This window comes from Hydra vulgaris, chromosome 12, assembly GCF_038396675.1.
Source record: "Hydra vulgaris chromosome 12, alternate assembly HydraT2T_AEP".
NCBI classification, from domain to species: domain Eukaryota; kingdom Metazoa; phylum Cnidaria; class Hydrozoa; order Anthoathecata; family Hydridae; genus Hydra; species Hydra vulgaris.
In genome coordinates, this window is record NC_088931.1 from 32,152,717 (window position 1) to 32,180,610 (window position 27,894).

Below are 27,894 nucleotides of genomic sequence, written 5' to 3' on the forward strand. Positions count from 1 at the left end.
GAGTTAGCTATCCTTCTAAAATTGCTTTAAAATTTTGAATAAATTTTGAAATTTTAATATAACTTATATTGACTCCACGAACTATTTAAAAACAAAACCTGCCAGTCGAACTACATTATATAAGTGATGTTATGCGTTTTTTTAATAAATGAAAATTCCTAATGACAATGCTTTTTAAATTCTTATGGAAAGATTTGATATGATAGAAGACGCTTTACAAGATTATGGAGATGGTGAAACTGAACCTTTTCGAAGATGCGATCCTATAAGAATTTCTGGCGTTGGTCATCTTACTTTGTTAGTTTGTTTTATATGTTTTTTAAATAGTTTATAATCATATTTTAAAATTATTAATTTAATAGTCTCAAAATATGATTCAAACGTCCTAATAAATAAAACTGTAATTAAAAAGTTTAACTAAAAAAGTCTGATAATAAATCAGTTTCGAACAATTTTTACAAGTTTTATTTATCTTACCGAGTTTTACTGAATTTTAATACTACTTTTTTTTATCTTGTAGAAAATCTCATTGATTAACATATTCCAAACAAAAGTTTTGACAATTTTTAGTGCTCAACTTATAAACAAAACAAATCATTTTATCAAAAGTGTGGTTTTTCTTTTATTATATATTGTAGGTATGTGGTAAAAAAAAATCAAAATTCTGTGGTATTAAAATCAAAAATGTCATTTGAAGTAGTTTTTAATAACTAAAAAAATGATACCAAATGTTTTATTTTTTGATGTCATTTAAGAAAGTTATGAGTTTTTTAGGCACAAAATTTTTTATAGGGAAAGTTGAATAATGTTGTGACAGCAATTTTAGGGTTGGCAGATGTCCCGATTTTACGAAGGAGAATTCTGCGCCAAAATATGTAAAAATATTTTTTTTACTTAGTTCTCCTTCGTAAAATCGAGACATCTGGCAACCCTAAGCAATTTGTAATTATCAACTTAAATTAATCATAACTTCCATAAAAATGATCCAATTTACATAGATTTGGTATCAATTGAAAGCTGCAAAAAATAAGAAACATTTTGTAAGTAGTTCGAATAAATACAAATGATCGGGGGCAGGGGGGGGAGGTAGTGCCTTTGACACACCCAAAAGTGGATGAGGTTTTTGTAATTAACAACATAAGTCAATGAGATTCACAATTTATTTGTTGATAAATTAGTGATCAATAGAAAGTTAAAGAAAGAATCAATTGTTGCTGGGTAGCAAAGATTAATGAGTATATTTAGGGGTGTATATAGGTGGTAGGGGGGCGGGGGGTGGTAGTTAGTTAAGGTCGGTGGTGTAAGTAAATGATTTTCAAAAGTTTATATTTTTAGGTAAAATAAAATATGTAGTAAAAAAAAAGCAGTAGAAGAAAAAAAAGGGGTCAACACAAACTGATAGTTATATTCATTTTTTTCATAAAAGTTAAAACTACAAAAACTTCAAAGCCGCATAATGTTTTTAAAAGATATGTGGCTATTATAATAGCCTTTTTTAAATATTACCCAACGTTTAGTTTTCAGTATAACATAAGGTCTCCATAGATTATATCAGCAGCAAGTTCGTATTTTGAAATGTCATAATCCACTGCATCATTATCATAGGATTCATTATCTTTCCTGTATGCTACAACATAAACTTGCTTACCATTTTTTACCTTCATTTTTTCAAGTTTACCAAAATAAAGAACTTCTTCTTGCATATCTGAATTAAACCATAAATGGCAAATGTTTCTACCAACTACTGTATCTGATAGCATATTGGAGAGGTCTGATAATTGCTTAGACTCTAGTTCTTGAAATTTTGTTGAAATATCTGACAAACTAAGGTTTTGAATTTGAATAGCCAATGTTTTTCTACTTTTATCCTCCTTTTTTTTGCTTCTTCAACATGTTACGACCAATCATTTCAAGCTTTATTTCATAAATATTTTTTTATTTAACTCTCTTTTTTTTCTGGTTTTGTTTATTGCCCAGTAGACAACTTTCATTTTCTCATTTTTATCTACTTGGTCAATGTAATCACTTACATTATTTTTTATTGCTCTTAAGTTTGATGACAAAAAACATAAAGTAGAGTTAGCAGCACGATGTTTAGCAGCACTGAACATACCCATGACTTCTTCTGCATCAATATTATGAAACCTGGCTGTCTGCGTCTTTTTTTTAAGTTTTTCTGATAGCTCCAAATTAAAATATCTTTTATACTGTCTTTCTAAAACAGCAATAATAGCTGATAAACAAGATACATTCATTTGTTCAACTTCTTTGTTTTTTGGGCACACCCATTTGTTTTTTGGTCACACCCTTTGTTTTTTGGGCACACTATTTCTTCAAAGATCTTATCATTTTCAATTATATTTATGAACAAATCTTTTGTGCTAAATAAAAATATAGGATTGTCTTTTACATGATAAAGATTTTTTAAAACATCTTTAACCAATTTTATCTCTTCAATATGACTTAAACTTCCAGTAGCTGACTGATAAAATAATGCCATCCATGGTCCTGTTAAAGTTTTTCCCAATAGCCCTAAGACGCATATTTCTTTTTTAGCTGTTTCATTAATAAAGTCTATTCTTAAACTTTTTTGTAGCCCTCCACATGAAACTGTACTGGTACTTGTAATTTAATAAATAAGTGGTACTGTTAATTAAATAAATAAGTTGTAGTGCTGGATTATTATACCACATATATGAAACAAAATATGCAATCTGTTCCCTCTGTAATGGGGAATGAGTCCTTTGGAAAGTTTCATCTCATCTAAAAAGATTTTAAAACCTTTAGGATCTCCTTTACCATCTTTGTATCGCATCTTATTCAATTGTAAAACTATATTACCAGCGATAAAATCTTTTCCAAACAGCACTCCATTATGTGTTTCAATCATTTTTAATGCAGACCTGCAAGAGCTGATATTGTTTCAAGAGGGTGTAAGTTACAATTAAGTTTATTTAAAACTTTTCCCCATGAAGAATTTATTAGCTGAACAGTTGCATGATTAGTGGCAACACGGTTAGTCATAGAGTTTGAAATGTTTTGAATAATTTTTGAGCGGCTCTTTTGATAGTCACAATTATGGAAATCAAAATACAAAAAGGCAAGTTGATCTATTAAAGATACAACATGAGTTTGATAATCGTGTGCAGTACCACCTGACAGCTGATCTATTGCTATAACATGACACTTTGTTTTGGTTGTAAAATGAATAGAGTTTATATGTACTCCTTCTTGGGTTGTTGCATCAAACCCAAGAGTAAGATTAGCTGTAGAAATCGCAATTTCAGCAGCATGAAGGTCGCTGATTATACCTAATTCACGAACCATCTCTTCAACTGTGCTACGATGTGGGAAATTTTCTATATGTGCAATGCCTAAATGTTTAAAAAATTTTTGCAAACAAAATTGGAATACTTTTTGTTGGTACCTGGTTAACAATGGCATCATATATCATTAATCATAGCTGCCATGTAAATGTTTTTTTATCATTTTTGAATGGCAAATGTTTATTAGCAGAATCCTTTAACTTATCCAATTTGTATAGCAAGTTCATACTTTCATGTTCTAGACCCTTTATCCGGTTATCTTTAATTAAATTGGTATAACTCCAGTCATTTTGTTTTTCTTTTTTTTTAAGCTTTATTATCTTTATATGCTTTTTAAAACATTTATTTTCTTTTAGTATCAAACTTTTTGCATATGTAAAATTGTCTATAAATACTGAATACTGCTTTGCTAGCCCAATTTTAGAAAATGTAACAGGAAAACTTTTTTTTTGAATTCATATGAACAGCAATGCTATAAAATATATTAATAATAAATGATATTTATTTTGCTAAACCAATACAGATTTAGAAAGTCGAATTAAAAACTAGTTCAATTGTCACGTGACATCAGAATCAAAACATTTCACGGCATATTAACTGCCTTAATTTTTTTCAGAAAAAGTGAATCCACTACCAAAATTGCCAGCGATTTTAGCATATATTCCAATCTATAAAATTTCCTAAAATTTTCAGAATTAAAAGAAAAATACTTTTTCTTGTTGATATTTTAAAAATTGTCAAGAACAAACTCTTTCTTCGATGATAACTTGGTTTTCCTTTTTGATCAACTTTTTCAGCTTGTCTTAAATGTCATTTATTTGTAAATACTTAAATGTATTTTATACTGAAATTAATAATTGAAATATGAAGATTATAAAAAACAACTATACCTATTCCTAAACCATCAACAAGTTTAGTAATATCATTAAGGCAGAGGATGACCTTGACGCTTCATGAAAAATTCGGAAACACTTTTTTAAGCAAATTTTGGCTAATGTAACATTTAAGGCCATACAGCCCAATGTTAAACTCGTTGGAAATAATATGATCTAAAATTAAAAGTAACGTTAAAAATGTGATTCACATTCCATCTGTATTTAGTGCTGGGATTGTGGAACAACGAATGCAGTATTTGGAAAGAATTAGTACTGCAACAAAAAACACATAAATAGGAGGTGGTTATGCAAGTCCTAGTAAACATACTACGAAGCATTATGCAACAATTTTTAATTATGGAAGATGCCCAAGTTGGTGTTTAACTCAATGTTACAATAATTTTTTAAATTATTGTTTAAATTCAATTTAAATTTTTATTTTTTTTTGTAAATAAGTTATTTGTGTATTATTTATTATTCATCTGATTTCTTAAATGAATTGTTCACAAACAAAAAAAAAAGAAAAGAAAATTCTAACCAACACCTGATAGAATTTTGCCAGTTTTTGCCAAAACTGCAAATGCCTTAATATCACTTTTTTATTTTATTGATTATTTATTAAAAACCAACCTATAGGGCCACCTTAGCCAAATTAGGAACCAACCTTTAATTACAAGGTAAAATAAGTGACAAAATTAAAAAGAACTTTGTTCTAAGAATCTATTTTATAAACTTTTCTTAGGTATAACTATTACGCTCTCAATTACATCTTATGATTTTTTAATTACAACTTTCATCTCAATTACATCATATTTTTTAATTATAACTTTCAAGTTCTCAATTAAATCTTAAAAAAGTGTAGATCATCATTTTGTGTCAGATATACTTATGAAAATTTGGGCTGTTTGCCTGAATTTTATAAAATGTTGGGAGTAAATTCAGATTTATTCCCAACATTTTGAAGTAGCAAGGATGTACTCTTTAGGTTAAAGACTGTAAAATATCAAAATAAAGAAAAATATCCGATTTTATGCTCTGGGTACTTTAAGTTATACTACGTAGAGCTCCTTAAGTTTATACAAAATCTATTATACTCTACATATGCTTACAATATTTTTTTTTACATTTTGACCACTGTTTTTTGTATATTTTATTAATTTAGGCATTAAAAAATGTGCTGAAAAAACTAAACTATTTAAAGAGAAAATTAAAAATAAAAAAACCATAAACTTAAAAAAGAACACATTTAATGAATGATAAATAAAGGATAAATCAGAGAAAATAAAAAGATAAAAATAATATAATTTTTAATTTAGGAGTGTCTCAATTAATAGCTCAAACCTAATAATTAATTTAATTTAAAAGTGTCACAATTTTTTAAAGTTAATAAGTTTTGGTACATCACTACGCTAGTTTCTTGTTTATGTTTATTTATTTTTATATTTATGAAGGAAGACTGTTAGATTAGCCTTAAATGAAGGTTCAAATCCTATTAACGGATAGTTTTTTTTTATGTTTTACTTTCTTAGGTAGACATAAGAAAATATCAAAGTTTCAAGTTTTAAAATAAGTTTCTAAGTAATTAAGCTTGGATTAAATAACTTTGGAAACTTTAATTTTTTCGAAATTCTACGAAGTGAAACACTTTTAAATTTAAATGAAGGCAAATTAATTTTAAGTTTTTATTTTTTCTGGTTTATCTTTTATTTATTTAAATATTTGTTAAGATTTTAATTTTATTTATTTAATTTTTATATAATAGTTAATTTTTTTTTCAGATTTTTTCTTTCAGTTTATACTTTGTTTATTTTTAAATTTTGTTTATGCTTACATTTGTTTATTCAACGTTTTTTAATCTCTCAGATTTTCAAAACTTGCAAAGAGCTGTGGCCAAGTGTCAAAGCAAAATATTAAATGTGTGGTCACATAAGGCATGGGACTGCATGTCTTTCCTGAAAAGGCTTATTATGTCTATGGTATTGAAAAAATCATTAATTAAAAGAATAATAAAAAAGTAGCTTATTAGATGCCCCATCTAATGAGGTATTATCTTTATTATTTTTTAAGTAAGTCACCTTACTTCAGTTAACTATTTTCATTAGTTCAGCTCTTTGGCTTATAAATAAAGGTTGATAAATTAAGGAAGATTAAATAAAATATGTTTTATTATATAGTGTATTGATAAATTGATATTTTAATATAATGTAATTGTAACTTGCAAAACAAACCTAAATGTGAGTTTTAGTTAGTGCCTAAAAAAAAAAAAAATAACAATAATGTTGTTTTTGTTCTAACTTATTTGTTTTAGATTTGGGTTGAGTAACAAGTTTGAAACAGATTTTCCTTCAGGATTGACAGGAAAGGTAACTATTTTTAGACTTTTTTTTTAAAAGACCATCAAATACTTAGTAGAGATATCAGAATGAATAGTATTATGTTAGTATTATAATTGCATATAGTTTTAAATTGTATATTGTATTTATTAAAACATGGCATATTTTTATAAAAATTGTACAAAACAATAAAAAAACTTGAAGTAAAGAATTTTTATTAAGAAGGATAATTTATATGTACATACATGTTTAAATTTTTGAAACAACGTAAAATCCTTTTTTATGAAATTCATAAAATTTTAGGGTTTATATTTTATTTTAAAAGTTTGTAAAAATTTGTGAAAATATATTTTTTTATACTTATTTTTAGTAGTACATTACAATACAACAATTGAAAGTTTTTATATGCAATTTATTCATGATTTTTATCAGTTGTATATTATTAAACTAATTTGCTTTATACACTAGAACAATGAGAAACTTTTGTTTATTTTTTCTTTCTTGTGTTCATTTTTTTCGCTTTAAAATATGTTTTTGCTATATTTGATGTTTTTTCTATTTGGTTTTTTTTCTATTGTTTATTATATTATACTAGCAGAAAGCAACTTGTAATACGGGTTATGGTCAGTCTGTTACATAATTGGGTGTGCCAACTTTGTGTTCAATTTAGCATACATTTTACACGATCCTTGAGCTGTTTTCCACAATTTAATTTAAGGTTGCAAAACCTCAACTTCAAAAATAAATGTCTTATACCTTTTTAAAAAAACGCCTTTAAGTTGAAAGTATTAACCCATCAATAAAAAGAACATTAAAAGTATGAAGAGGTTATGAAAGAACTAAAAACCAGTTAATATCTAACATTATTTGAAAAATTTACAACTGACTTAAAAATTTACAACTGACATATCAGTTTGAGGCAGAACCATTTTCCTCGACATTCCCAAAGTTCAACAGTAAGTTTTCAGTTACTGACACAAAATAATAAGACTTAATCATGATTTAAATTGACAAAAATATCAAGTAACTTCTTGTAATATTTTTATAATAATATGAACTTTAGTTAATTATTAAGATTAATAAGAAGTTAACTTTTGTTTGCTGACCTCTAAAAAATTGAGGTCGGCAAACAAAAATGTTGATACAAAAGTCTTACTATAAAACATAGAAATTTATAATAACTAAGTTTATTATAAATAACTAAGCAATCGATGACAAATACGTTTTAAACAAAAATTTTTAGTTTGTAATTAAGCATTTGTATAACAAATTGAAAAAAATATTTAAACTTTGATCTTTTATATTGCATTAATGCGTCATATGACAAACCTAAAATAAAAATTGTAACAGATAAGTAGATATAAAACAAAAGAAAATAATAGTAATAACTGGAAAATAATTTACCTGCTTTTGGTAACCTGAGCAGCTGTGGCGCAGTGGTAACGCACTTGCCTCAGCAACAAAGGATCGTTGTTTAAACCCCCCACCTTTGGGCAAGTTTTACGACATTGGTTAGGAAAGAGGTGTTAACTTCCAATTAACCCTTTGAGGACAGAGGGACATATTTGTCCCATCCCTTTTATTATGCGTGCCGCTCAACCATTCGCTCTAAATGTTTTCAAATTCAATTATTTTACATTAATACTAATTTGTTTTTTGAAATAATAATGTTATTTGACCATTCTCCGAGTTAGGATAAATAAAGTAGCATGCAACTATGTTTAAAAAGAACAAACAAAAACCTTTATGATCCTCAAAGGGTTAAATTCTCATCCGCAGTGCTCTGTGATAAGACCATAAGAACTTTTTTGGATACCTAAATAAAATTAAAAAAAAACAACAAAAACCTGTTGTGATACTGCAGTTGCTGTCGTGATGCAGCAGTTCTTGTTGGTGTTGTTCAATTACCTTTTTTCATGTTGGCTTTTAGTTAACTTTTGTCACAATTGATTTAAAATATTATTAATTAAAAAACAAAATATAAAATGCTTCAAGGGGCCAAACTATAAACATTAAAGTTATAAAACCAAATCGAGATATAAAGAAGTTGTATTTATATAGGTAAATATATTGTCTTGGCTTTTAGTAAATTTTAAAAGCAGTGAATACAATAAATGTAAGTACCAATTAATTATTTTTAACAATAGAGTGCAGCATCACTATATTAGAATAATAGAACAATAGAATGCAGCATCATTTTGTTAGAATAATATAACAATAGAATGCAGCATCACTATATTAGAATAATAGAACAATAGAATGCAACAAAAGTCATAAATATCTCCACTGATAAAAGAGATTTACAACCTTTTGGCTGCTTCTTTTCCTTAAGTGTCTCCCAACACCCCGGTATAAATGAGCCCTCCATTTGAAGGTGGGCTCATCCACACTGCCATTGCTACACCATTTATCATAGAACCTCTCTGAGAGAGGTCTGAATGTTTTAGGATTGATTAGTCCAATAGTTTTCAAATGTTAACAAATCTAAAATTACAAATAGAAGAATATAATAAAATTTCTTCATATTTGTAATTTTATTTAATCAAACTATAAAGCATAACCTCACCATTTTCTTTTGAAACAGAAGATGATGCTAAAGAAATTTAAAAAAAAATTATAACAAATTGAGAAGAGTTAAACATGTTAAATTTTTTATTTTAATAAAAATATAGAGCATAATGCTACCAGTTAAAAAATGTATGTCATATTTATTAAATAATTCGTCCACCTATTGCACTCCATACAAAATATATAAAATATAAAACACAGCCCTACTAGTTACGCTTCTACCAGGCATTAAAGACAAAAAATATACCTCAAAATAATCAATAAAATAATATTAACATAAACTAAAATTAAATCAATAAAATATTATAAACTATAAACTAAAATTAACTTTAAATTAAAATAAATATTTTATTTATTTAACTAAACTAATCATATAATTTATACTTAGTTTTTGTTCAAACTCTCCTAGAAAAAGAAATAAAATTAAGCTAAAGTACTTGAAGTTTAAAAATTCCAGTTACAGTAAAAATAAACAAATTTCTCTTAACAGATATCTAATAGCAAAAACATTGACTGATTTCATTTTTCACTTCTGTGTCTAAACAGTTAAAACACCTTAATGTTTAGACGTTAAAATATCTACTAAATACATACTAAATGTCACATTCAACTAACTAGTGTAACTAATACCTTTATTAGCTCTCTCTTGATCAACTACTTACTTGATATAAATTGATAAAAATCTTGTCTTACTAAGAATTTTAATTTGCTTCTCTTTATTATTTACAATATAATTTTAGGTAATTCTTAGGCTTATTGTATAAGATAAACCTATTGTTCTACTTTATAGACAACAACAACATTTTAAAAAACATTTTAGTTACTTTATAAAAAATAAAAATCCTTTTAAAGTTACTACCACACTCCTTATTGTTGTCCACTAAACAGAAAAACAAACAATTGATAGTAAATCTTCACTTTGGTAGTAGGTTATTAAGTAGATTAAATAGATCTTTGATCTATTTAATCTACTCTAATAATCTACTACCATATTAATAAACTTTAATTGTTTTTGTACTACTCAGTGTTATTATAATATAGATATTTTTTAAGTAAAAAAAAATTTAAGATTATAGTATATAAAATTTGAAACTTTAAATCTACTTCAAAGAAAACAGATATATATTAAAGAGTATTTTTTTTCTTTTTAAAAAGTAAAAATGCTTTTTAACTAACTTGCTCCAATATTACTGTCGTCATCTAAACAAAAAAACAAACAAACATTCAAGTTGGTTCTTTCTTAAATCTAATTACTTCAATATTAAAAAAAAAATTTAATCTTTCATTATTGAATTAGTTTGCAAAATTTAAACCATATGAGATCAAATTTTTTTAATTTTTTATTAGAATCCACATATGTGAACACAGGAAAAAATAAATTTTCGCAAAACAAGAGTTTTTGGAGGATATAAATAAATGTTCCCATTTGGGAACGCTAGTCTTTATAGACTAAAAATAAACATAATTTTAAGAACTAACTACATAACATAATACAAATCTGTAACTTTATATGCATCTAAATAAATGCAAACTTTTATCGTCAACAACTTAGGTCATTCTATTAAATCAATATCTAAAAATAAAAACAAATATGCTTAAAAACAAATTCAGTAAAGGTAATAGACATGTTAAAACACAAAAAATGAAAATGATTAAAATGATTAAACTAAATATTACTTCTTGTATACAATGTATTCTTCCTTGTCTTGCAGCATTTCGTACATTATTCTCATTAAGGTTCAAATGAATTTCTGCTTGCCGAGCAACATTTTTTTCATTTTGACGACAATTAATTTCAACTCGCCTAGCTCTATTTCTTTCATTTCAACGACAATTATTTTCGAGCTGCCTATTAGCATTTAGCTAATGACTTCTGCAAGCCCAATATCATCCATTTCGATTTCACTATTTTTATTAAACATGTTACCAGCAGTATTACTACTTTAGTCACAATTGAATGCAAAAAAAACTAATGTTACTTGCTACTACTCTAAAGTGAACAAAAGAAAAATCAAATAACTTTTATAAATCACTGTTACTTATATCTTTTCATGAATATGATAGTGCTTATATTTAGGTCAGTCTTCTCCACTTGTAATTTAATGCCAGCGCACAAAATCTTGAAAAACTTAAGTTAAAAAAGACCATCCTGCACTGGCAGGATGGTCTTTTGTAACTTAGCTTGCTCAATTTAACAAATTTATTTTTCTGCTGTTTAAATTAAAATAGAAATAGCAAAAACAATGCTTTGAATAAATACAAGATGAAATAATTTAAAATTATTTTTTTGTAAAAGTTGAGCAAATAAACACAAAATTTTTTTGTTGCAATTTAAAGCAAAATGCTTTTATTTTTTTTGCAAGCGCTTTTTTATGCGCTCACTAAAGTTTTTGCAGGCATGTGGGCAAGCACGAAAAGACATAAGCGAAAAGTGCTGGCTAAGCAGAGAAGACTGTTAAGTGTTGTATCCACCATTGATAGAATGCAAGGGCCACCAACATCGTTTTTTTTTTCATTTTTCTAATATGTTATAGGTGTTAAACCTTAACCTACATTATTGTATGCCAGTGTATAATATTTAGTTTCAAAGTTGTTTTTTTGAATGTCCATAATGTGGTTTGTCATTATCAATTCCCTGTTGTTTTATTTTTAATTGAAAGTCTTAGTTTAAACCCCCCACTCTGATAAACCTTCGTTACACATCTGATACACCTCCGTTATACCTCTAGTTTAAAGTTTTTGTGTTTAAAAGACCTGTGTTTTTGTGTGAAAACAGACCTTCTTATTTTGTATTCTGATGACCTTGTTTATTTTTTGTTCGAAGACCTGTGCTTTTTTGTGTTTACCTGACCTGTGTTTAACAGGAATTTTTTTTTTAACTTTATTATACTGTCTAATGTTTGTCTGTAAAGTTTACAAATAAAAAAATAACATGTGTATTTGTACATTTTAGCTTGCTCCTGAAGAATATGATGCAACACTGTCTAGAATAAACAAAGTTTTAGGGCGTTCATTGCCAACAAATTTACGGTGGTTGTTTTGTGGCTGCCTATGTTGTTGCTGTACACTTGGAATGTCCATATGGCCAGTTGTCTTTTTAAATAAAAGAGTAAGGATATTGAGTTTTTTTAAATAAATATTATTCTCGCAGAATTATTATTATAGTTTAAAAATCATTTTTTTATTTTTTACCATTTTTTAAAATATTATTTTTACTTTTTTGTTTTATAAAACTGCTCATCTAAGCATGCATTATAAGTTGCAAAATATTTACATAATAAGCGTCATTCATAGCGTCGTAAACAATTTCTTAGACCAGCATTTTTTTAAGGTTTTCACACTAATTATCCATTTATTTAATAAAACTTTACTTGATAAAATATTTGACAAAAAAAAAATTGCTATAAAAGTTTTTTATAAAAAATCTTTTACATGTTTCTTACTGTAATAAAAAGCAGGAAATTCAAGAATTATTGCAACAATTAAATATTCCACAATAAAAATGTTTATATAATTACAATTTTTTTAGCAGAAGATTCAATTGCGCATTATTTTTTTTATTTTGTTCAAATAGAAACAAATTTAAATGTTATTTATTATGCAATTATTGGTTTATTATAAATATTACTGTTCTGGTATACATCTGAAATACAGCAATTACTGTTCTGGTATATCATCTGAAATACAACAATAATGCTTTTCTTTTACAAACAACTTTGTGAATTTAACCATATTGTTATTAATGCTATCGTAATGTTACACAGTACTTTACAATTAAATTAGTAGGAATTAAATAGGAAAAAAATCTCTGCATTGCATATCTGTGTTTCAAAAAAAAATCTGTTTTTTATAAAGTTTTTTATTATAACTATTATTTTTATAAACTTCATAATATTGTTATGTAATATTTATTTATTGTTATGTTTATATTCACATTTATAATAGTAAAAATTCTGCTTTACCAAAAACAAAGCAGTTGTTGTAGTATAAAATAACTTAAAGTGTTAAGTCAACAAGTTATAAGTCATTTGTTTAGTTAAAATATTATCTCAAGAATCATTGACTGTTACACAAAAAAAATTCAACAATTGCGTTTCAAAAAAAATCAACAATTGTAATTGCAAAAAATATATGTTTAAACAAAAAATACCGTAAAAAAGTGTAACTTCTGAAAAATGTCATTTCCCATGACACTTGATGATATGGTGGATGCCATAAATCACCAAAAATATTTTTCTCCTAATATATATCAAGTTAAGTCTCAAAAAAAGTGAAATTTTATAGAGATTTCATTAATAACAATCTTATTTTAATATAACCATCTAAAAGAATATTATGTTGAAAAAGTCTTTAAAATTGCCCCTTTAAAATTTTTGTTTAAAAATGTTAGTTTTTTAGCAATAAATTTTATAAAATTGATTTTTATTAAAAAATAAATAATTTTTATTGAAAAATAAATAATTTTTTAAACTAATTTTTATTAAAAATTTTTATTAAACTAAATTTTTATTAAACTAAATTTAAAAACAATTATTATATAAACTTCTACTAAACTTTGCTTTTTATGAGAACTTAACTTTTTATACTTTGGAAAAAAGTATTTTAGGTAGAATATAGCACCTACCTTGTCATTGAGTGAATTGCATGACATTTTTGAAAAGTTGACACTTTCAATTGGCATTTTTTTGATTCTTGCATAAAAACTTCATAAAATAATATGGGATAATATTTTAAAAATAGTCATATTCCTATATATATATATATATATATATATATATATATATATATATATATATATATATATATATATATATATATATATATATATATATATATGCTCAATAGGTTAAAGATTAGCACCACTACAGAAAAAAAAAAATTATTTTTTCTAGGATTCATCTAGTATTGGCTTTTCAACAGCCTCTATATTTATTTAAAAGACTTTCTTAAATATTGTAGTAACTAACAAAAAGATTATCTAAATGCAAAGATATTTTGTGCAAAATTTGCAAACTTTACCTTCAAGAAAGCAAAAAGTTTAAAACATCTAATGGGACTGTTTGAAAAATTAAAAACCTTATTAAATGTAATAGCATAAAACATATTATCTAAAATGTTTTTAAATGTAATCATGCAGTAAAAAAGCTTCATAGTGGCAATAGCTTAAGATAAACTAAATTAATAGCTTATTATTGTGGTAATAGTTTAAAGTAAACTTAATAGCTTATGATTGTTGTAATAGCTTAAAATAAACTTAATTAATAGCTTATGATTGTGGTAATAGCTTAAAATAAACTTAATTAATAGCTTATGATTTTTTATAAATGAACGTATTTCTAGTTGCAGAACTGACTTTACCTGTCAAATTAATGTTATTGAACTGTTTTTCCAAATTGTTCCTCAAGCTTAATAAAAGTCTTTTGTTATCATATCAAAAGCATCTTCACAATCAATAGCAAAATAATAAATGTTGCTGTCTAAAACACACCACAGTTTCATCCGAAACAGAGAATGACATTTGGCATATATTAGCTCAAATGTGGTATCTTTCACTTGATTCCAATCATACTCTCATCAATAGAAATATTTTTTTGGGAATAGTAGAATTTTATTGTTGTGGCTTTTTGTGCTTAAAGAGTTGACGCAATACACAACTGATCATTTTTTGAATACCCTCTTGATCTTATTATTTAAATAATAATATATATGTACTTTTTGAAATTAACTTATAATTTCAATCTATTAGAAATTTTTTTCGTTTGATTACTGGTTCGACAAAAAGTGCATATTGGAACCTCCCATACTTATTCATCTATTAAAAAAATTTAAGATGATTTGAAGCATTTTTTAAGGTCCTTTATTCGAGATTCTTAAACATCAGACAAGCTATTAATATTATGCAAAAAAAAAAAAAAAAAAAATTTTAAGAGAAATTCAAATGTTGGGTCTTAAAAGAAGTGACATTTTACAAAAAATTCAAAAATTATAATCATTTTATATATAAAATTTTGGTTTTATTTTATAACTTAAAAAGTATATTTTTTTTCAACAAAAAAGTTGAAAAAGTACATTTTTAAAAATAGTTTTATAACAATAATTTCTTTAATTTGTGTTTTCATAAATATTTTTATTGTAAAAAATATGAAAAAAAAGTTAGATATTTAATTATTTATGTGCATATATATATATATATATTCAAATATGTATGTATATATATATATATATATATATATATATATATATATATATATATATATATATATATAGCGCTCTACCACTACACCACTACAGCATGTATATGTATGTATATGTATGTATGTATGTATGTATGTATGTATGTATATGTATGTATGTACATATATTTATGTATGTATGTATATGTATGTATGTATGTATGTATGTATGTATGTATGTATGTATGTATGTATGTATGTATGTATGTATGTATGTATGTATGTATGTATGTATGTATGTATGTATGTAAGTATGTATGTATGTATGTATGTATTTATGTATGTATGTATGTATGTATGTATGTATGTATGTATGTATGTATGTATGTATGTATGTATGTATGTATGTATGTATGTATGTATAAATTAATTGAACTGAATTGATTTTTAATTTAAATTTTTTTAATACTACATTATTAATTTTATTTTTCAGACCAGACATCAGCTTGAAAAAATTATTGACTCAGAAAATCGAAATTTATATCACAAGGTATTTATGACATTTTACATTGTATTATGTATTTTAGTTACTCTAATACTCATAAAATGTTTTTGAGTTTGTTAATATTAAAAATAGTCTTGAAAATCCTGTTTCACCAATATTTATAAAATAATGTTTTATCCATACAAAACTTTACTAATACTTATTGATAAGAATAATTTCAGGAATCGTATGTTCTACCTATATCTATAAAATTAAATTTTATCAAAACAAGCAAATTTTGTTGGTCAATACATTATTAAAAACCTTGGTAGTTATTATCTCCTTTATTTATGAGAATGATGAATCCCTCATGGGGTTTAAGCTTTTTATCTTATAAAGGCCTTTTGAAAATAATTTTTTTTCTATATTCTTTAAATGATTGGCAGATAATTTTATATTCACTTCATTTATGCTATCACAAATTAATTTTTTTAACTATATGTTATATAAAGTGTTGAACTTTGAGCGCATTTATATAAGTATTTTGCATAACAAAATTCAAACATTATTTTTTGTCTACTTCAAAAATAATAACAAAAATGTTTTTTATTTTGTCATATAAGTTGTTTTTATTGGTTGTAATAAATTAAAGAAATCGTATTGATGGTTTAATTAAGAACATGGTAGTCAGATGGTGATTCGCGATCCTGATCCAGTCAGATAGTATTATTTTAATTGCTACAAAACAATTAAATGATATTAAATGATAAACTATATTTGACAAAAAATACTAAAAAATATTATTTTTCTATGTTCTAGAAATATATAATAATATTTTTCTATTTTTCTAATAATATTTTTCTTCGGTCTCCTAAACTTTTACCTTCATCTAAAATCTATCATTACATTTTTAAGCAATAATATCAATGCTGATAAAAAACAATTTTTTTTTTAAGGCAATGTAGCGCTAATTAGTTTACTTTAAGTTTAATATTATTTTAAACATAACTTTTCTATATTTATTGCTCTTTGTATTCACCGAAAATAAACAAATTATCAAAACATATTGTCAGCAATAAACAATGTTGATAGCTATGAAATTAGTTTGGAACATGGTTCAAATGATATTGATATCAATCCATGTATTTTTAAAAGTATTTCAATCGCTACTCAACCAGTATTTCGAAAAATATCTACTCAGTTTAATCAAATAGATGCTGAAGAAGTAGCACAGGAACAAATAAGCTCTTGGTCAAGATGTCTTTCCTTACTACCTAATATAAGCCAAGAAAAAATACACAAATACTTAATAGTTCGCCTGATTTCAGAGCTAGAGGTGCTTCAAAGCATAAAATCTCTGGGTATCAGCTATTTAAGGAGAACTTCGTTAAAAATTTAGTTGTTAAAACTTGAAATAAATTCTTTTTTTATTAGAGCTAATGTTTCAGCTTCAATGAAGAAAAATCATTAGTTTATTTATGTACATCTTTGTCAAAAAGAAGGAAATATTTTGTATGCTAAATGTAATTGTAAAGCTGGTATGGGAGGATGCTGCAAGCATGTTGCTGCAGTATTATTTCAATTTAATTAATATAAACAATTAAATTTAAACTCTGTACCATTCAATAAAATATGCACAGAAGTGTTACAGCAATGGCATGTTCCTGCTGAAGGAAAAAACTCAGAACCAATTTAGCTTTCTAAAGTTTCCTTTGAAAAGAGTGATTTAGAAAAGGATCTAAACAACTCACAAAAGCGTCCTTTTTTATTGTGAAATATAAACTTTTGTGCAACCCAAATTTTTGCACATAATCCAAACGATGAAAAAATTAAAAAACTGTCTGATAGATTATATAATCTGGGAGAAGGAATAGCATTTGCAAATCTTTAGAAAACAATTATCATTCCACCTCCTACTAAGAAACATCAATATCTGAATATCAGCTAAAAGTAAAAGAACTATATTTAAATTCTGATATTATATTTAATCATGTTGACGCCATAATTTATGGATTTGAAGTAGAATTCAGTGCCTCATTTGAATTTGATAAAACTCAATTATTGTTTATTTCAAAATATTTATTTTTATCAAAAGAGAAAATAAAGACTTTGGAAAGAGCTACTTTATCACAATCTACAAGTTTATGGCTTGAAGAAAGAAAAAAACGCTTGACATCTTCAAACTTTGTTATTAATAGACAAAAAAGTATATTTCCTGCCTCTATTTTGAATAGAATTTTGAAAAACAATAAAAATAACTTTTGCAAGAAAGCTTGTAATTGGGGCAAAATAAATGAAAACACTGCAATGAAAAAGTATAAAAATCAGTAATGAGATGCGGATTTATCATTAACCAAAAATGGTCTTGATTGGTTACAAGCCCTGATGGAATCAATTAGTAAATGAAAAAATAAGGGCTATAGAAATCAAATGTCCTTATTCATAAAAAGATTTAACTATAGCTGAAGCTTGCCTAGATAAAACATTTTTTCTTGCTGGCAAAACAATGCTTAAGCAAAATCATGTTTATTTTTATCAATGTCAAGGTGTTATGGCATTATTAGAGATCAAACAACTAGATTTTATGAAAAAGATATTTTTATTGAGAGTGTTAAGTTTTTTAAAGAGCAATGGAAATAACTACTTTACCAAAATGAACTAAATTTTACTTAGAGTTAATGCAAGAAAATATATTTGCAGTTTAGATTAAAAGTTTTTATATTTTTTACAAACATTTTATTTATCTGAAACAAGTTGTGGCAAAAAGTTTGCTAGATAACAGCAAACTATCCAAGTTTTATTAATTTCTGGGGCCATAGACAATTTAAATGGTGTTTGTAAAATGTGATAATTTTTTATTCTCTGTATTGCTCTTTCTACATGAATACGAACAGCAGCAGTTTTTCTAGTTTCATTCTCATCTTCTAGACTGAGTTGAGCTTTTCCATTTAGAAATGGTGGTATATTTAATGAAACGTTTTCCGGCAAATCATCAGCAATATCAAAACCTCTATCTGCCATTACACTGTCTCCTGGTTCAAGCAGGTTGTATATGCCACAATCTTTAGTAATTTGTTTGTCTTAAAAACGACCACAGTATAAATCAGGAAAAAAAGTTATGGCTCCATTTGGTGCTATTCCAATTAATCCTTTTTGTTGTATTTTTATGTTTATAATTAGAAAAAGTTGCAGACTGGCTTCGAAAAGATGTAGGCATTTGGATAAATAGTTCAGTGCAGTCTAAAATTACCCTTGTTGATTCATATTTTTCTTTAAAACATTTTGGCATTGTTTCTTTTTCAGTATGTTTTGTTGCCCAAATTGGTAGCATACGCATTTGAGAATGCAAAAAATCAGTCCATGTCACTATGATTCTAACATGACTTGAGGATATGTCAAAACCAAATCTTCAACCAAAAAGCCAAGTTGAAATCTTGCTGAAACTAAAAATAATTCAGACTCTGAACTCATTATGTGTCATCTACCCTTTTTATTGTAATTAAAATCTGTTTTTTCAATGTTTGTATTTGACCCCCCAATATATAAGTTTGCTTGCAGCAGGTTCTAAATATTCTAGTAGTACTTTAAATAGATTGTATGATTCACAGCCAGTATAAAATTTAAAGAAGCTTGATTATGTTTAAATCTGTCAACTGTAAATTTTAATTGATTGATATTGTGATTTTGGTTCATAATATTTTTCATTTCTTTCTTTTTAGTTTTTACAATGTTCAGTTTGTCCTTTAGGATAATAATTTATTTTTTTAACTTTCCAGGCTCGGTTTCTTCAATTTAAAAATTAACATCGTTTTTTTTCGTTTTCAATTTCGTCTATTTTTCTTTTATAGCCAATAGAACTATTTACTGTGATTTTTGGTTTTTTTATGTTGTCTTTAACTTTTTTTGGCAATAAAGATGGACAGTTCATATAAATCTTTTTTCCTCCTGTAAAGTGGACTGAACAAACCCAATGAGAAATAGAAGGAACAAAGTTTTTCCTACTAATTAAAGATTTTTTTCTCAAATTTCTTTCCTTTGGGATGATGTAAAATGATAAGTTTTTGTTTTTGAGCGAATTATTGTTGCATAATGGAACACGTTATTCCACATCGATATTTTGTTGTTGTTATTGACTCAACAGTAACTTTTCTTTAATAGAATGAATTAGTTTATCACAAGATATTGTATTATTTGAAATCGAAATTTTGAAAAATTTTGAAAAATTTAATTACTTGACTGTTTATTTTAAAAAGCTATAACTCTAATTTGTTTATTTTCGTTGAATATATAGACTAAAATGCATTGCGGTTTTTTTCTATAGAGGGAACGGTCCATTAATTATTAATTTGAATTTTCATTTCGGTATTTATTTTATTTTTTGTCGGTTGGTTTTTATGATTTTTAAAGGCAGATTTTAGCTTTAAAATTTATTTTATAAAAATTTTAATGTAATGGTTTTTTTAATGCTAATAGAACCAGTACTTTTTATTACAATTTGAGTTATGTTATGTAACATTTGGTTTTCGCGCTTAAGTTTTTCGCTATTAAAAGTAATCAGAAAAACTTAAAGGTGTATTGGTAAATACATATTTATATAAATGTAATTGCGTATAATTTTCTTTGATAATTTAAATAAAGCGGTTTTATTGTAAACAATCATTAGAATTAATTTGTTAGAAATCCATAATAACTTTTTTTATTTAAAAGAATAACAAAATTATGTGTTATTTATGGTTTCTTAAGTAAAATATAAAAACAAAATAGCAATATTTTATGTCGTCGATAATTCTACGTCACTATTTACAAATATCGCAAATAATTGACGAGTGTTCTCCGCAAGTGTGTTAAGTGCACTTTGAACATCTTGTAAAGACATGTTGCTGACAAAGCTGATACAATTGACATGTTTTTCTAATTTTGAATCATCTTGGGCATCTTGGGGTGGATTATTCTGTTCTGTAGACATAGAAGTAATGGCGCGTCTAGGGCCAGGTTGAAATGCCCCTCTCAGATGCTCAATAATTTGGTGTTCCATTGCTGTTTTCATCATTTCTAGGCTCTTTTTCAGCAAGAATTGTTGTCTTTTTGATCCACTATGATCACCTTCTTACTGTGGCTTGTTAAAGAGGAACAAAATTCTGGCATTAATAGCAGCAAGATTGAGGAGATGGCCAAACAAAGTCATTGGCCAACGCAGTGTCTAGAAAAAATTACAAGATACAAATTTATTAAAATGATAAAAATCGTAAGAAAAAAAACTATTGTTACTAAATTTTAGTCTTAGTTGGTCAACAGTATCTACACCAAACTTAATGTTATTGTATTGGAGGATCGAAAATGGCTTTCGATGCGTTTCTTCTGACACTTCCGTAGATGTATGGAGAGTAGATAGCATAATGACAACCTTGTTAGTTTTTGGAATTTAACTCACTAGCTGTATTTTTTCAGAATACACAGTTATAGAATCAAATTGAACTCAAGGAAGAAGTAGTTGGGGAGTGATATCTGGTTTGTTACGATTTAGGGTTCCGAGCAGAGTGAGGTTCTGTGCTAGAAGTTCTTTGGCTAGCAGAATAGATGTGAAAAATTGGTCAGTTGTGATATTTCTCCTCTACCATGAATTGGTACAGTTAGCTGTAGCACCACTCATTTCCCTTGCTTCTTTTTCCCTTGCCCTACTTCTTTTTCCCTAGCAATCATTCCTAAATAAATTTCAGCATTATAAAAGTAGCAAGACTTTGTACAAGTTAACACCCACACTTCGATGCCATATTTGTCAGATTTTTTGGCATGTAACCTTTAAAAGGCACTCGCCCACGTGTTGGAACTATTTTGAAAAGATTTTTTTGAAAAATTGTTTCTAATACAAATGATTTTTTGTTCCATTCATTGATTTAATGATGTTTCATAATGGGATTGTTATATATTGTTAGTTTTGCTGTTGCTATTATATATTGTTAATATTAACAATATTTTTATCTTTATTATATATTGTGAACAAAATATTTATATTATTTAATTAACTATATGTAAATATCATTGATTGAAAGACAATCAGAAATATATGGTTAAATAATTTTTAGAATGTTTTTTGATTTATGTTTTAAACAGTACTATCATCAGTTTTGTGTTTTCTCTATTGCTAATTTAATTGCAGTCAGTTTGTAAAACTGCATTTAAATACTTTTAAAATGCTTAGAGCAATCATTTCAAAATTTTAACGTAAAAGGTTTTAAAATTGCTTAAGAATGAGTGTGTGTTTCAAGAAAAAATGGGTGTACGATGATTTGAGTTGCAAAAACAAACGTTTTTTTAAATCTTTCTTTTGTTTTTTGTTTTTAATAATTTTTTTTTCGTTTTTTTTTTTTTAATTTTAGATTTTTTAGATTAAAAAAACTTATTACATGCTATTTTAAAATTTATTATAATGTCAACAATTAATACAAAATTTTAAATAATTGTCTAAAAATAATTGAAATTATTTTTTAAACATCAGGTTAGGTTACTGAACCAACCTTACTTAACATACAGAATGTTTAGTAATGTAGGTTCAGTAGCTCCATTCATTAACACTGCCCAGAAGAAATTCTTGTCTTTGTTTTTGAGTCACAGATTATTCTGCATCACATATTTGATTTTCAATCTAAATTATGGGAAATAAAAATGTTTGTTCAGATATTTGGATACATTTGATTCGATTCTTAAACACAATGTCTACTATAATCAAGTTGTCAATATTGTTTGTTTGTTTGGTTTATCCATGGTTAACAAAATTTACAAGTTATTGACAAAGAGTGGCACACCAGGCCACTCTGTGATAAAAATATAATTTTTAGATTTCTGCTATTGTTAAGAAGCTGGATCAAAGAATGTTAGTATTTAAAATTGTACACCGCATCCACCGCATTTTGGGTTAAAGCATTCCATTTTTGACAACATGGTTGATAAGCAAGTTGCTTCTTTCCGCGGAAAGAAACAACTTGATCACCAACCATGTTGTCGAAAATACAAGTTTCATACAAGTTGTGTTTTCAGTTGTATTGTATGTCCATGCGGTCAAAGACTGTACTTTAAAGACTCTGTGTTTGGTTAAAGCTGAGGGACTGAGAAGTTAATTTTGTCAATTTTACTGATGATTTCGTATTGCTAAATAAGGTCTCCTCCTTCTTGTCGTTCGGTTAGCATTGCCGAATTAAGTCTTGATAGTCTCTGAATATAGGACAAGTGTTTTAAGTTGGCAATATGTTTTGTGGCTCGGTGTTAAACCTGCTCGAGTTTGGCTATGTCTTGAGCAAGAAATGGTGATAGCTTTTACTGCAAATTCTAAATGTGGGCAAATGTATGAAGTATACATTGTGCGCCATAATGCTAAACTCTGACCTCAAAATGCTTTCTTTAGCCTGCTAAACATTTGGTTACCAGCTGATGCAGCCATAAAGACTTGTTTTTTAACCTTCAGATTGTTAGTCATAACAGCACCTAGGTCTCGCGCAGTTGTTGTGCATGACAGCAGATGCGGTTGGCCTGCCAAATTATTCCTTGTGTATATTGCAGTAGATTTTTTAGTGTTGCTGCGCGCAGTGTGCATCATAAAACATCAACTTTTCAAATTTTCAAATCAAGTTTTCTTTTGTCAGTGTGTCAAACTTTAAGAGCTCGGTTTCGGAGCCCCCCTCTCTCCACGCACACACATACACACCCCTACAACATTTGACTACTCTTTTTTGTTGTTGTTTTTTTTATAATTTAATTTATTTTAAAAAGTAACATTGTTGGCCTCAACTTTTCTTGACTTCCCCTTACCCTTGTCAACAATTGTCAAAAATTTACTGACTTCTCCCCCCTATTTTATTGAAACAACTAATGGATGTACCTAAACTATGTATAAAATTTATTACTGTAGTATTAAAAAATAGTAACTTTACATAACATAATTTTTCTTGTATGTGTAAATGGTTATAGGTAATACATAGGGTAATAAACATTATATTAAATAAAAAAGCATATATATTCAAAGTTTATTTGATATGGATCTGTTTCAAGGTTTATTAATATCTAAAATTTGAAGAATACCAAAAAAACCTAGATTGTTTTTAGGACTGCTCTGTTTTTTTTTCCGAACCCAAGGTTTTTGAAAAAAAAACCTTGGGTTCAGAAGAAAAAATTTCTAATATTGATATCGCAAAGACATTCCAATGTGGTAGTACAAAGGCTTAGTATGTGGCTACATATGTACCTCCATATTTTCCATATTTTTTATCATTATAAGTAAGCTATTTTTGACACTTTCAGCTGTTCCATGCAACACTATTTCATTTAACAAATCACTTAATCAAATACTGCAAAAAAGTACACAAATTGACCTATTAGTAAGGTTTTTTAGAAGAAAAATCTGACTCTTGGTATCTTAGTTCAAAGTTTTTAGGGAGGTTCCACTGCTGAGGATGTTTTAAATAATTTTCTAATGGGTGTGTCAGAAATTAATACAGCAAAGATTTTTTAAGTATCTTCATCTTCAAATCAACTTATTATTTAAAAAAAAAATAAAGTGAACAAATACAAGAGGTCTCCTCATTGATCTAGAGACCTATAGTCTCCACACAATTTATGGAAGCTTAAAAGCTAGGGCAAAAGTGAGTGGCTGGGAAATGGATAATTTTCTGAAATCGATTTAGCAGTTTTTACACAATTCACCTACGAGGCGAAAAACATGAAAGCATTGCTAATACACTCGAACATATCAACTAAAGTTTTGTGGACACGGGTGGGATGAAAATAAAAACTGTTCACAAAAAGCTGAATCTTTGCTTGATGGTTACAATCGGTAGTAGGAATCGATCAACTGTATGCTGTTGTCTTTAAATTGAGCTGTTCTAAGGACATAGAAAGTTTTTCCTCTGACTGGGTTCAGAAACGGTCAAGCTTCACAGTAAAACTGACAAATATCTTAACAGCAAGTTCATCAATAGTAATTTTAATACTGCACTTTATGTTGACATATTTTTTGATAAATGATTTGTAAGCAGATAAATATTTTTATGGTTATACCATATACTGATTTCAACACCTTGTTAGGTGCATGATTTTAAAAAAGTTATATAAATAAAATGAAAGTTGTTTCAAAAAATTATAAGCATAAATTCATCATTTACCACTAAAAAAAAAATTTTCAAAATCTCGTTACCCTATGTAAAGTCAAACTTATAGTTAGATTAAAGGGGGGATTGCATTCTTCCAGTTATTTTACAAGTTCCACACCCAAATTATTTATGTAATTTTTCTTCTTTTTTTTCAAACCAGTCTTTTCATTAACTACTCGGTGTAGCAATTTTTAAATATTATGGCGTCTGTATGATATTTTGTTGACTAAGACATATTTCCGTTAAATATTCAAGTCTGTGAATTATGAAAAGAAAAAAAAAGTTAAAATGATAAATTTTGCGGTATCATAAAATATAGATGTTTGTACCAAAAAAACCCAGACCAAAGATTACTTTAAAAAAAAAAATTTTCTTAAAATCACAATCGCTTGTCCAAATTTGAATAAGATTTTAAATAAATAAGTTGCTTAAAGTGAAATGAACATAGTTTAATTATATGATCTGCTCTGATCGTTTATTGGCAGTTTTTCTTTATTATAAGCTCTTTGTTGATCGGAATTCTAGTATTTTTTGTGAAAATTGTTAGAAAAGATTTTCCCTAAATTCATGTTAACGCCGATGAGCGAAAGTGATTTAAAGACTCCAAAATGATGTTCTTTAGGTTCGGTATTAGGGGTAGTAAAAAGGTTTTGAAAATTATATAAAAAAAGAAAAGTTTCTTTAAATATTGAAAAAAACTTCAAGCAAAATAAGTTATAACATTTATAGCTTTTGTTTGGACATTATACGCTGATAAAATCATGCTAATTCCAAATAAAAGAATTCGATTAATTTGTAAATCGCCTTGACTTCGCTGCACAGTGGGACAAAATCGAGTTTTTTGTGCCAAAATATTTTCGTAGTTTTTTTTTATTAGAATAGCTATATTTATATATAAAATGCATAAATAAACTATTAAACATGTAATTATATAATATTAAAAAAAGTATTTAAAAAATTAATTATTTTGGTGAAAAATACAAAATAATTTTAATGGACAAGCCAACTTTTATCAGTGTAAACATTAAAAATAATACTTTTCGATGCATGTATTTGTTATAAAATAATTTTTTTAGATTTATATTTAAAAAACTTATATATTATAACAGGAATGAAAGATTTTGTAGGTATTCTTTGTGTACAAAACATCTTTTTTACATGTTCAGTATTTCTCATCAACTGACCATTAACCAAAGACCAATCTTTTGTTATAACTTTTTTTATTGCAAAAAGTTGCAAAATATTTAAGATGCAGGATATTGGAGGATAGTTTATCTGATACCTAATAGTAAAGGTTAGTAGCAAAAAAAATATCGAAAACTGTCTGTTTTCGATGCATAAAAACTACTGATTACATTTACGTTAAATTATTTTTAAAAGCCTTTAAAAGCGAAAAAAACATTCTTAATTAAAATAATATAGTTTAAAATGAAAGTCAATAAAGTTAAATTAAATCAATAGTAGCGTAAAAAAGTTGATAAATAAAAAAATGCAAATAAGCGTTTTGGAACACATGTCAAATTAACGTGTAAATAACCGCATAAAATTACGCTTAAATGAATATTTAAATTAATATTTAATTTATTAACTATATATTTCCTCTAATGAACATATCTTCACCATTATGACAAATTTTCACCGTGCAATGCTTTTTTGGTATTTTGGCACACTCTGTCCTACTGTGTGCCGAGTAGTAAAATTTATTTGAAACATTTTTATTTCATTAGCTCGGCTTACATTTGAAGTTAAAAAAGCAAATGGTGGTTTCTGGTAATATGATGGAATATGTGAGCAGTTATTATTTTAATTTTTTTTTTTAATATTTGTTACTTATAAATATTTTTATTACGAAAAATTAAATAAATTTGGTATTTACATTTAGGTATTACTTGTCGAGTTTCGTCCAAAGGTTGCCTTGTTTAAACCTGACTAAAAAACGTTTTTTTAATGCCTTTTTTTTCTTTCTATGTTCTTAAATTTAACTTCTTTGCGTTTGCGTTTATTGTTTTGGAAAAAAAAGGAAATAATTGACTGGCAGGCCAGTTTTTTTTTCTAGATTTCTTTTTTTTGTTTTTAAGTTGCAGACTAGATTTTACATTTATTAATTACTAGTTTCAAATAGCAAGAAGTTGTATTTTGAACAACAAGGATTATGTTGATATTTTGTTTAAAAAAGAGGTCTTGTCATTAAATTTGACCACGCTTTGTAGACATTTGTATGTATTATTTGACAATACTTAGGGGTCATCCATAAAGGACGTCACATTAAGTTTAACTAATGGCAAGAAGTAAAAGAATGTTGGCTCTCTTGCGCAGATACTTTAAGAGTAATACAGCGCCTTATGTTCTACAAAAATCTCCGCTGAAGCGAGCCAATAAACTTCTACTACTGGTTATTAATTAAATTCTGAATGACGTCCTTTATGGACGATCCCTTATGACGATAATTTAAAAATTCTATAATGGAAGTATATTATTGTATATTATTTATTTTATTTGGTTTATTATCAGAGATTTTTTACGATAAATGACTTTGAAGTTCTTTTGCGTTTAAATGCTATTAAATTTGCGCTATTTTGGAAAACGTTGCGTTTAAATTCAGTACGTAACATTCTTCAAGCGATATTCACAACGGACCAAAAAGTGACTACTATGACTAATATGATGGTAGTTTATTGGGAAAAGAAACAGTTGAATCTATAACTTTGAGTAAAATTGAATATATAACTGAATAAAAATCAACTTGTTCGTTTAATTTTAAACGTTTTCATTGGACCTATGCTTACTTTAAATGACCTAATTAGTTTATTCTCTTTGAATAAAATATTAAAAAACAAGAAGCCGTTGTTTATTCGTTAACCGTTGTTTATTCGTCGATTGAAGTTAAAGATAAGCTGATAAAACGTTAGATCATTTAAAACTAAAGACGCGACTTTTTAAAATCAATTGAAGCAAAACTTTTTGCGCATTACGTCACGTGGCAAAAATGCAAATA

At 26.6% G+C, this 27,894-nt stretch overlaps 1 protein-coding gene and 1 long non-coding RNA gene across 2 annotated transcripts; one reads left to right on the top strand and one right to left on the bottom strand.

Moving 5' to 3' along the window:
- LOC101234380 (cysteine-rich hydrophobic domain-containing protein 2) lies at positions 1-27,427 on the top strand. The gene is made up of 6 exons (XM_065812948.1): positions 1-297; positions 6,510-6,564; positions 12,056-12,211; positions 15,769-15,825; positions 26,627-26,686; positions 26,782-27,427. Exons 1-6 carry the CDS (start codon positions 185-187, stop codon positions 26,830-26,832), a joined length of 492 nt encoding a protein of 163 aa, XP_065669020.1. The 5' UTR covers positions 1-184; the 3' UTR covers positions 26,833-27,427.
- LOC136088664 (uncharacterized) lies at positions 7,819-8,546 on the bottom strand. The gene is made up of 3 exons (XR_010642380.1): positions 8,382-8,546; positions 7,939-7,952; positions 7,819-7,863 (listed from the first exon to the last, which is right to left on the bottom strand). It is a non-coding gene; the product is annotated as an uncharacterized LOC136088664 (long non-coding RNA).
- Positions 27,428-27,894: the final 467 nt, after the last annotated feature.